The 12,175-nt window shown below is 54.1% G+C and overlaps 1 protein-coding gene across 1 annotated transcript in view; it reads right to left on the bottom strand.

The window, feature by feature from the left end:
• LOC134346498 (complement factor B-like) overlaps positions 1-12,175 on the bottom strand; it is a 58,551-nt gene that overhangs the window by 25,151 nt on the left and 21,225 nt on the right. Inside the window, exons 6-11 of the mRNA XM_063047879.1 lie at positions 11,359-11,492; positions 10,564-10,702; positions 6,381-6,527; positions 4,176-4,265; positions 2,647-2,781; positions 439-545 (exon numbers count right to left, since the gene is read on the bottom strand). Coding sequence (XP_062903949.1) covers positions 439-545; positions 2,647-2,781; positions 4,176-4,265; positions 6,381-6,527; positions 10,564-10,702; positions 11,359-11,492 — 752 coding nt within the window. The remainder of the gene's footprint in view (positions 1-438; positions 546-2,646; positions 2,782-4,175; positions 4,266-6,380; positions 6,528-10,563; positions 10,703-11,358; positions 11,493-12,175) is intronic.

The following is a 12,175-nucleotide window of genomic DNA, read 5'->3' on the forward strand; positions in this document are numbered from 1 at the left end:
CAGAGGGCAGAAGGTTAGAGAGCAGGAAGCTGTTGACTTCGTTTGGGAAACTGCATCTGGCAACATTATTGACCCGCGTCTCCGGACATTCCCGCTACTCTTCTCTGCAATCTATTGTCTGCATGTCTCCCTAATTGCCAACCCTGCCCCCCCCCCCCACAAAACTCCTACACTTGCGTTCCCTGTCTCTCCCAGCTGTGGACACTGGGCACTAGGAAATTGCTCTCCGCATTTACTCTCCACTCGTCGGCAGGAGAATGGGATTGAGAAGGAAATTTATAGAGAGTCCGTTTCTCGTTTCCTTCCTCTCCTCACCTCTCTCAATCATCCTGTCCCAAATTTCCGCACACCCTGTCTCTCTCTCTCCCTCTCCCTCTCTCACTCCGGATTCAGGCCGATGCGAGATGGCGGACCCCGGGATCCACGAGTGACACTCACCGGTTTCTGGTTATGGAGGATGTCGGCGAACCATGGGTAAGAGCTCTGATCGGTGGCAACTAAACTCTTGTTGGCAAATCCGCAGAGGTTTCCCACTGAGGAGAGGTCTGCAAGTAGAGAGACTGAATGAAATCTCACTGAACTCCCTCTCCACCGCCCATCTCTCTCAATCCCCATCTCACAGTGCGCCGCACCCTCTCCATCCCCATCTCACAGCGCGGCGCTCCCTCTCCATCCCCATCTCACAGCGCGGCGCTCCCTCTTCATCCCCATCTCACAGCGCGCCGGACCCTCTCCATCCCCATCTCACAGCGCGGCGCTCCCTCTCCATCCCCACCTCACAGCGCGGCGCTCCCTCTCCACCGCCCATCTCACAGCGCGGCGCAATCGCTCCACCGCCCATCTCACAGCGCGCCGGACCCTCTCCATCCCCATCTCACAGCGCGGCGCTCCCTCTCCATCCCCACCTCACAGCGCGGTGCTCCCTCTCCACCGCCCATCTCACAGCGCGGCGCAATCGCTCCACCGCACACCTCACAGCGCGCCGCACCCTCCCCATCCCCACCTCACAGCGCGGCGCACCCTCTTCATCCCCATCTCACAGCGCGCCGGACCCTCTCCATCCCCATCTCACAGCGCGGCGCTCCCTCTCCATCCCCATCTCACAGCGCGGCGCAATCTCTCCATCCCAATCTCACAGCGCGGCGCAATCGCTCCATCCCCATCTCACAGCGCGGCGCTCCCTCTCTACCGCCCATCTCTCTCCATCCCCATCTCACAGCGCGGCGCTCCCTCTCCATCCCCATCTCACAGCGCGGCGCAATCTCTGCATCCCCATCTCACAGTGCGGCGCTCCCTCTCCATCCCCATCTCACAGCGCGGCGCTCCCTCTCCATCCCCATCTCACAGCGCGCCGCACCCTCTCCATCCCTATCTCACAGCGCGGCGCTCCCTCCCCATCCCCATCTCAGAGCGCGGCGCACCCTCTCCATCCCCATCTCACAGCGCCGCGCAATCTCTCCACCCCCATCTCAGAGCGCGGCGCTCCCTCTCCACCGCCCATCTCACAGCGCGGCGCAATCTCTCCACCCCCAGCTCACAGCGCGGTGCTCCCTCTCCATCCCCACCTCACAGCACGGCGCAATCTCTCCACCACCATCTCACAGCGCGCCGCATCCTCTCCATCCCCATCTCACAGCGCGGCGCTCCCTCTCCATCCCCATCTCAGAGCGCGGCGCACCCTCTCCATCCCCATCTCACAGCGCCGCGCAATCTCTCCACCCCCATCTCACAGCGCGGCGCTCCCTCTCCATCCCCACCTCACAGCGCGGCGCAATCTCTCCATCCACATCTCACAGCGCGGCGCATACCCTCCACCGCCCATCTCTCAGCGCCGCGCAATCTCTCCATCCCCATCTCACAGCGCGGCGCTCCCTCTCCATCCCCATCTCACAGCGCAGGGCTCCCTCTCCATCCCCATCTCACAGCGCGGCGCAATCTCTCCACCCCCATCTCACAGCGCGCCGCACCCTCTCCATCCCCATCTCACAGCGCGGCGCTCCCTCTCCATCCCCATCTCAGAGCGCGGCGCACCCTCTCCATCCTCATCTCACAGCGCCGCGCAATCTCTCCACCCCCATCTCACGGCGCGGCGCTCCCTCTCCACCGCCCATCTCTCTCCATCCCACCTCACAGCGCGGCGCACAATCTCCACCGCCCATCTCAAAGCGCGGCGCAATCTCTCCACCCTCATCTCACAACGAGGCGCTTCCTCTCGATCCCCATCACACAGCGCGGCCCCCCCCTCCATCCCCATCTCACAACGCGGCGCTCCCTCTCCATCCCCATCTCACAGCGCGGTCCTCCCCCTCCATCCCCATCTCACAGCGCGGCACAATCTATCCACCCCCATCTCACAGCGCGGCGCTCCCTCTCCATCCCCATCTCACAGCGAGGCGCTCCCTCTCCACCGCCCATCTCGCTCGCGGCGCTTCCTCTCCGCCGTCCTTCCCGCAGCGTGGTTTCCGGTAGAGAGAGCTGTCTCTCTCACATTCGCCTCACATCTGGAAGCAATGTGAGTAGCCAGTTCAGGGAGGGGCTCCCACGCCCGGCCCGTGGGAGCCCCTCCCTGAAAACTGAGCGCCGTAACCCCGACACCAGCGTGAGCGCTGTCGCAACCGCCGAACGGGAAACGAGAGGCATCCTTACCCAGCAAGGCGTTGAAGACGGTGTGAAGGTCCTCGTTTGCCAGGAAGAAGGCGTGTTTCTCGCCGGTCTTCTGGGACGCAATGGAGTTGATCTGCTCCTTGTCCGCCTCTGCACCGAGTCCGAAAACATAGACATCTGCAGGACACCGGGCTTACTGAGTGAAGTGGTGCAGTGGAACCGACCCCACCCATCCCGCCACATAGCCGAGCACGGAGCTCAATCGCCACGGTTAGTCACGGGTATCTGAAGAGGCTGCACCGTAGGTTCCTCTTCCTGATCTACTGTCAGCCAGCAAGGAGAGCAAGGGCGAGGGCGGTGGTGTCACTAGGGGGATGTTCTGGGGCTGGCCAAGGTGGCCATTCACCGGCCCATGCGGCCCGCAGTCGGGGGCTCCGTCTGAGCCGTCTTCCAGCTCGTACCTGGATACCCTGAGAGAGGGAGCATGTGTACAGTGGGGGCATTTCAGGGACGGTGAGCACCCCCCCCCCCCACAACCCTGAGGAGATTGTAACAATATTTTAATTTGAAATTGTTAACAGTTTTATAGTGTGGATGTTCTGAGCGAATAATTTTTTGTATTTTTTTCTAAATCAAAAAGGGATTCCGAGCCAAGTCTTTGGGATCAATTCCACGGTTGGCCACTAGAGGCAGTCCTACTAGTGCGCGTCCTGTTTCCGAGCATTCTCGCCTGGGGTATTCTTCGTGTTGGAACTGACTACCCGTGTGCCCAGTTGTTCTGTGTAATCAGGAAGAGTACTGTGTCCATTTCTGGTCAGCTCACTATAGGAAGGATGTGGAAGCATTGGAAAGGGTACAGAGGAGATTTACCAGGATGCTGCCTGGTTTGGAGAGTATGCATTATGATCAGAGATTAAGGGAGCTGGGGCTTTACACTTTGGAGAGAAGGAGGATGAGAGGAGACATGATAGAGGTGTACAAGATATTAAGAGGAATAGATAGAGTAGATAGCCAGCGCCTCTTCCCCAGGGCACCACTGCTCAATACAAGGGGACATGGCTTTAAGGTAAGGGGTGGGAAGTTCAAGGGGGATATTAGAGGAAGGTTTTTTACTCAGAGACTGGTTGGTGCGTGGAATGCACTGCCTGAGTCAGTGGTGGAGGCAGATACACTAGTGAAGTTTAAGAGACTACTAGACAAGTATGTGGAGGAATTTAAGGTGAGGGGGCTTATATGGGAGGCAGGGTTTGAGGGTCGGCACAACATTGTGGGCCGAAGGGCCTGTACTGTGCTGTACTGTTCTATGTCTATGTTCTATTACGCTGTGTGAATTGTGCTGCTCTCTGCTCAGTCTATGCGCCAACGTTGATTGTGTGCCTCTCTTGTAATCCAGTGCTGCATTCCTTTCGAATGTTTTTTTGGCCTATTTTTGAACTTTGTACTTGTTTTGTGTTAGACGTTGGTCGAATACCAGTTCGGTCTGTGTCGCCTGGAATTGCTTGACTTCTCTATTTTGACCATTCCCTCCCGTTCCCCGACACCCTCTCCAGTTTCTGCCAGCGCCCGTTTACCCAGGTAGTCCTCCCGAGAATTCTCGATCTCCAGGAAACTCCGAATGTTATTCAGCACCTGTGTGGGCAACCCGCCCACGTTGATCCGTCCTGAAAAACACGGGATCGCTTGTTGGAACCAAGGGTAAGGTCGGTCTGTCTCCAGTCCCCGCTCACCACCTCCCCACACCCCCAACACCACCACCCATTACCTCTCGGCCACAGGGAGTGGCAGATCGATCCGTCCTGCCTGAGGTCCTCCGTTCTTTGGGGTTGAGTCCTATCTGTTTATGTGGTACGATATGGAGAACAAGCTGTTGCCCACGTTGCCCTCTCCACGCAGCTAGTGTGGCCAAAGGAACGACATAGTTTGGCACCAGCCTCACAGGAGTTGCCAGTTAGTGTTGAAACTCAACGTAGGACTGACTGCCTTAGGGACTCCAACTCCGGACCTTTCCTCAAGTTTTATTCCTGAAGCCTTCCGCATGAGCGGGTACAGCCGCAAAGCAGCGGAGGTTTGAGATCGAGTTTTCTTTCCAGATGAGCTGCCAGCCATGGCTGACAGGCCCCACCGGCCTGAAGTGACTGTGCTTAAGGCTCCAGTAACCAGCCTTTTCTCTTAAGGCGTAAGACACCATTCAGCCCCTCCAGTCTCCTCTGCCATTTCACCATGGCTGATTTATTATCCTGGTCAGTCCCATTCCCCTGCCTTCTCCCCATTAGCTTTGATGTCCTTACTCATCAAGGACCGATCAACCTCAGCTTAATGGCTTGGCCTCCACAGCCACCTGTGGCAATGAATCTTACAGATTCACCACCGTTTGGCTAAAGAAATTCCTACTCATCTCTGTTCTAAGTGTATGTCCCTCTAATCTCAGGCTGTGCCCTTTTGTCTTAGACTCCCCCACTACAGGAAACATCCTCTCCACACCCACTCTATCTGTGTCCTCTGGTCCTAGACTCCCCCACTATAGGAAACATCCTCTCCACATCCACTCTATCTGTGCCCTTTGGTCCTAGACTCCCCCACTATAGGAAACATCCTCTCCACATCCACTCTATCTGTGTCCTCTGGTCCTAGACTCCCCCACTATAGGAAACATCCTCTCCACATCCACTCTATCTGTGCCCTTTGGTCCTAGACTCCCCCACTATAGGAAACATCCTCTCCACATCCACTCTATCTGTGTCCTCTGGTCCTAGACTCCCCCACTATAGGAAACATCCTCTCCACATCCACTCTATCTGTGTCCTCTGGTCCTAGACTCCCCCACTATAGGAAACATCCTCTCCACATCCACTCTATCTGTGTCCTCTGGTCCTAGACTCCCCCACTATAGGAAACATCCTCTCCACATCCACTCTATCTGTGTCCTCTGGTCCTAGACTCCCTCACTATAGGAAACATCCTCTCCACATCCACTCTATCTGTGCCCAGTGGTCCTAGACTCCCCTACTATAGGAAATGTCCTTTCCACATCCAGTCTACCAGAGCCTTTCAATATTCAATAAGGTTTGATTCGGATTTCCTAGTCATTCTTCTAAACTCCAGCGTTCCCTGTCCAGAGTCATCAAACATTTCTCACATGTGAATCCTTTTGTTCCCGGGATCATCCACTGCTGCACTTTGCTAACAGTCGTAAGTATAGTGTTGTAATAGATACAGAATGTAGGACACGTTGGAGATCAGGGCCTGTTCGTACGTCACTCAGTAACGGGTCCTTGCTTGAATGTTGTTCCGGTCTTGCTCCATGCGAGCAACGCCTGGGCAGTTTTATCTGCTCTGCAGATGGGCACATGCATGGACAGTGCCAGGGCGGCATGGTGGCATAGCAGTTATTCTACCGCTTTACCGCTCTAGTGACACGGGTTCAATTCCCGCCACTCTCTGTAAGGAGCCTGTACATTCTCCCCGTGACGGGCGAATCTCTTCCAAGTGCTCCGGTGCTCTTTCCTCCCACATCCCAAAGATGTTTCGGTAAGTTGTGAGCACCGGAGGCATGGCGACACTTGCATCCGTTGACGGAAATGACACGTTTCACTGCACGTCCCGACGTACATGTGATGACGAAATGTTTAGGCAGTACAGAGGCGACAGAGGTGTTAACGATTCCCGGGAACCAAGAAGATTCCATCTTGGTATAGGATGAGCGGACTCCCAGCCGACAGTGTGGTAGGGGTTGAGGGGAGGGGAGTGGTGGTCCGCGGCTGTAGTCGGTGACCTACCGTCCGTGAAGATCAGGATCACGTGGCGGATCTGCATCCATTCATCCAGTCTGTCCTTCATGTTCGTCCTGGCGTAACTCATCATCCCGTAGACTGTTTTCAAAGCTCCGGTCACGTTGGTTCCCAAGTTCTTGTTCAACACGTAGTCTACGGCGTGGAATGGAAAGGCTTAGTTGGGCACCGTCTATATGCGGCAACGTGACTAGAGTGAGGCGGCAACGGGAGAGGCGGGGGCAGGTCACACACACACACGGCCCGGGGTACGGGTCGAGTGGGGGAGCAGCGATGTGGGTGCGTCAGGACGGGATCAGAGGGTGGGCTGACTTGGCTATGTCTGAATTGGGAGATTGTCAGAGGAACGAGAGCTGTGCTGCCCCATCCCGCCACCCGGTGCCCAGAAGAGAAACTCTGTACAACTATGACAAGTACCAGAACATATTCACCCAGAGGTGTGAGGAAGAGAGGGTTAGGGTGGGTGGCTGCGGAAGCTGGCTTGGGAGCGAGCGGAATGGACGGGACAAGGGCAGCAGCAGGGGTGGGGAGTAGACAGCCGGAGACTTTTCCCCAGGGCAGAAATGGATACTATGAAGGGGTTATAGTTTTAAAGTGATTGGAGGAAAATGTGTTTTAGGCAAAGAGTGGTGGTGGGTGCGTTTTATGCACTGCCGGGGCTGGTTGTAGAGTCTGATACACGAGACACTGCCGGGGCTGGTTGTAGAGTCTGATACACGGGACACTGCCGGGGCTGGTTGTAGAGTCTGATACACGAGACACTGCCGGGGCTGGTTGTAGAGTCTGATACACGGGACACTGCCGGGGCTGGTGGTAGAGTCTGATACACGAGACACTGCCGGGGCTGGTGGTAGAGTCTGATACACGAGACACTGCCGGGGCTGGTTGTAGAGTCTGATACACGGGACACTGCCGGGGCTGGTGGTAGTGTCTGATACACGAGACACTGCCGGGGCTGGTTGTAGAGTCTGATACACGAGACACTGCCGGGGCTGGTGGTAGAGTCTGATACACGAGACACTGCCGGGGCTGGTGGTAGAGTCTGATACACGAGACACTGCCGGGGCTGGTGGTAGAGTCTGATACACGGGACACTGCCGGGGCTGGTGGTAGAGTCTGATACACGAGACACTGCCGGGGCTGGTGGTAGAGTCTGATACACGAGACACTGCCGTGGCTGGTGGTAGAGTCTGATACACGAGACACTGCCGGGGCTGGTGGTAGTGTCTGATACACGAGACACTGCCGGGGCTGGTTGTAGAGTCTGATACACGAGACACTGCCGGGGCTGGTGGTAGAGTCTGATACACGAGACACTGCCGGGGCTGGTGGTAGAGTCTGATACACGAGACACTGCCGGGGCTGGTGGTAGAGTCTGATACACGGGACACTGCCGGGGCTGGTGGTAGAGTCTGATACACGAGACACTGCCGGGGCTGGTGGTAGAGTCTGATACACGAGACACTGCCGGGGCTGGTGGTAGTGTCTGATACACGAGACACTGCCGGGGCTGGTGGTAGAGTCTGATACACGACACGAGACACTGCCGGGGCTGGTGGTAGAGTCTGATACATGAGACACTGCCGGGGCTGGTGGTAGAGTCTGATACACGAGACACTGCCGGGGCTGGTGGTAGAATCTGATACACGGGACACTGCCGGGGCTGGTGGTAGAGTCTGATACACGATACACTGCCGGGGCTGGTGTTAGAGTCTGATACACGGGACACTGCCGGGGCTGGTGTTAGAGTCTGATACACGAGACACTGCCGGGGCTGGTGTTAGAGTCTTATACACGAGACACTGCCGGGGCTGGTGGTAGAGTCTGATACACGAGACACTGCTGGGGCTTCTTGACTAGATTTACAACAGGATTTTTACACCACAGTCCTGTACCCTACCATCCTTTCCCTGTCTCATTCGAATGTACCTATGCAGAACTCCGCGCAAATAATCTCTGAACATTTGCCACATTTCTGCAGTACGTTTCCATCAGTACTCTCTGCAGAAAGTTATCTTAGCTTATTGTAGGGGTGACTTAACAGTGGACTGAAAAGTTTGAGCATGTAGATATTAAGGAAGTGGATGTGCTGGAGCTTTTGGAAAGCATCAAGTTGGGTAAGTCACCGGGATGTACCCCAGGATACTGTGGGAAGCGAGGGAGGAGATTGCTGAGCCTCTGGCGATGATCATGGCATCAGCCATGGGGAAGGAAAATGTTCCGGAGGATTGAAATGTTGCGGGTGTTTTTCCCTTATTCAAGGAAGGGAGTAGGGATAGCCCAAGAAATTATAGACCAGCGAGTCTTACTTCAGTGGTTGGTAACTTGATGGAGAATATCCTGAGAGGCAGGATTTATAAACATTTGGAGAGGTATAATATGATTATGAATAGTCAACATGGCTTTGTCAAAGGCAGGACGTGCCTTACAGCCTGTTTGAATCTTTTGATGATGTGACTGAACACATTGATGAAGTTAGAGCAGTAGATGTAGCGTATATAGATTTCAGCAAGGCATTTGATAAAGTACCCCTTTGACAAGGCTTATTGAGAAAGGAAGAAGGCATGGGATCCAAGGAGACGTTGCTTTGTGGATCCAGAATTGGCTTGCCCACGGAAGGTAAAGAATGGTTGTAGATAGGTCATATTCTGCATGGAGGTCAGTGACCAGTGGTGTGCCTCAGGGATCTATTCTGGGACCCCTACTCTTCGTGACTTTTATAAATGACCTGGATGAGGAAGTGGAGGGATATGTTAGTAAATTTGCTGATGACACAAAGGTTGGGGGTGTTGTGGATAGTGTGGAGGGCTGTCAGAGGTTACAGCGGGACATTGATAGGATGCAAAACTGGGCTGAGAAGTGGCAGATGGAGTTCAACCCAGATAAGTGTGAGGTGGTTCAATTGGTCGGTCAAATATGATGGCAGAATATAGTATTAATGGTAAGATTCTTGGCAGTGTGGAGGATCAGAGGGATCTTGGGGTCCGAGTCCATAGGACACTCAAAGCTGATGTGCAGGTTGACTCTGTGGTTAAGAAGGCATACGGTGCATTGGACTTTATCAATCGTGGGATTGAGTTTAAGAGCCGAGAGGTAATGTTGCAGCTATATAGGACCCTGTCAGACCCCACTTGGCGTACTGTGCTCAGTTCTGGTCGCTCACTACTGGAAGGATGTGGAAATCATAGGAAGGGTGCAGAGGAGATTTACAAAGATGATGCCTGGATTGGGAAGTATGCCTTATGAGTATAGGTTGAGTGATCTCGGCCTTTTCTCCTTGGAGTGACGGAGGATGAGAGGTGACCTGATAGAGGTGTACGAGATGATAAGAGGCATTGATCGTGTGGATAGACAGAGGCCTTTTCCCAGGGCTGAAATGGCTAGCACGAGAGGGCACAGTTTTAAGGTGCTTGGAAGTAGGTACTGAGGAGCTGACATGGGTAAATTTTTTACTCAGAGAATGGTGAGTGTGTGGAATGGGCTGCCGGCAACGGTGGTGGAGGCGGATACGATAGAGTCTTTTAAGAGACTCCTGGATAGGTACATTCGAAAAACGGGCGATGGGTAACCCTATGTAATTACTAAAGTAAGGACATGTTCAACACAGCTTTGTGGGTCGAAGGGCTTGTGTTATGCTGCAGGTTTTCTATATTTCTATGAATAAGTAGCAAGATTGTGGGCCGAATGGACAGTTCCTGTGCTCTACTGTTCTTTGTGCTCTAAGCACATTGGTTGCGGCAGAGATGTTTTGCATGGAGCAGGTGGTGGGAAGGACATGGAGAGGACGGGTGACATAATGTGTAGAGGGAGTATGAGGCCGTCGTAAGACCATAAGGAATACAGCACCATATTTAGGCCATTTGGTCAATCGATTCTGCTCTATTGATCTATTACTCCTCCCAACCCATTCTCTGGCCTTCTCATCGTAATCTTTCACGCCCTGGCTGATCAATAGCCTACCAATTCCGCTTTAAATATACCCTGTGGCCTGGCCAATGTTCCATGATGGGTGTTGTGGGGCAGGGAAGGTGCTCAGGGTGGGCGGTCAAAGGGTGGGTGTGTGGGAGGGAGGAGTCAAGCACATAATTCTACCTCCACCATTGGTAACTTACTCTCCACAGCACCCTCTTCCCAATCCCGCCCCCGGCTCCTCCCACACAACATTACCCACCGTCATACTTCATTGCGGACACGATATTCGACACCTCCCTGGAATCGGAGGATTCCTCGGCGCCGATGTGGACGACATCACGGGTCTGGGAGCCGAAGAGAAGGATGGCGTACCTCACACTCACCTCAAAGCGGCTGATCTATTTGAAGAGGCTGTTGATTAGAGGAGTGCTTGCATTTCCCCTCTCCCCAATATCCTCTCCCTGGAGAACCCATTCCATCCAGCGTCCTCGTCACTTCCTTGTAGGGAGGACGTGGAGGCTTTTAGAGAAGTACAAAAGAGATTTACCAGGATGCTGCCTGGATTAGAAAGCATGTCTTGCGATAGTTTGAGAGCTACTCAATGGTCCAAATTAGACTTTGCCAACGCCCTTTATAACTGCAAAATAATATCCCAACTATTGTAGTCAACACATTGACTTAGAAAGCATTCTGTTTTTACAGTCCTTTATACTCGTGACACCACTTTCGATGAGATATGGATCTGTATTCTGGTCTGCACCATTTTACACTGCCATCTGGATTACAGCACAAGTCCCACCGTGTGTGAGTTCTACCCTGTGATATTCCTACCTTGTGTAAGCCCCACCCAGTGTACGCACTATCCTTATAAGCCCCACACATTGTCAGCCCGACACTGTTTAGGTCCTATTCTATGTAAATCCCACAGTTTGTAACTGCCACCCTGTGTGAATCCCACCCGGCCTGAGTCCCGCCTTGTGTGAGTCCCACCTTGTGTGAGTCCCGACCTGCGTGAGTCCTGCCCTGTGAAAGTCCCGCCCTGCGCAGGTCCTACCATGTCAATGAACTGGCTCAGGGCCTCCTTCGCTGTCTGAAAGTCTGTCCTGGTAATGCTCCCGGAGACATCCAGCAGCACGTAGATGTAAAGCTTCTGATTTTGCGTCAGGATGATCTTCCTGCCGAGCTTATCTGGGAAAAGTGAGAAGTGATGAAGAGGGGCGTTGTAGTGTCCCCCATAAATACTATGACCAATACTGTGTTTAAAGATTAGCGCTATGTGTTACATGTATATCGAGACATACAGTGAAATGCGTCGTTTGCGAATGCACGGGGGTGCGGGGTGGGGGGAGCAGCCCACAAGCGACACCACGCTTCCGGCGCCAACGTCCATGGCCAACAACTTACTAACCCTATAACCCGTAAGCGTTTGGAATGTGGGAGGAAACCGTAGCAGCCGCAGGAAGCGGCATTGTCACTGGGAGAACATGCAAGCTCCTCACAGACAGCAGCGGAATTGAACCCCAATCGCTGGCGAGCTGAATGTTACGCTACCGTGGTCATTGTACCAGGTGACGCTCCAAGCTTTTTCCACCTTTGGGGCGTCACGGTAATGTAGCGGTGAATACGACACTACTACAGCTTGGTGTGTCAGACTTCCATTCCATCGTCGCCTGCAAGGAGTTTGTACGTTCTCCTCGTGACCGCGTGGATTTCTTCCGGCTGCCCCGGTTTCCTCCTACAGTCCGAAGTCGAACCGACTACTAGGACAATTGGTCATTGTAAATTGTCCCAGGATTAGGATCCAGTTAAATCAGTGAGTTGCTGGGTGGCACTGCTCGTTGGTCTGGAAGGGCCTATTCTGCGCTGTTTCT

The sequence above is a fragment of the Mobula hypostoma genome, chromosome 5, assembly GCF_963921235.1.
Source record: "Mobula hypostoma chromosome 5, sMobHyp1.1, whole genome shotgun sequence".
Taxonomy (NCBI): Eukaryota; Metazoa; Chordata; class Chondrichthyes; order Myliobatiformes; family Myliobatidae; genus Mobula; species Mobula hypostoma.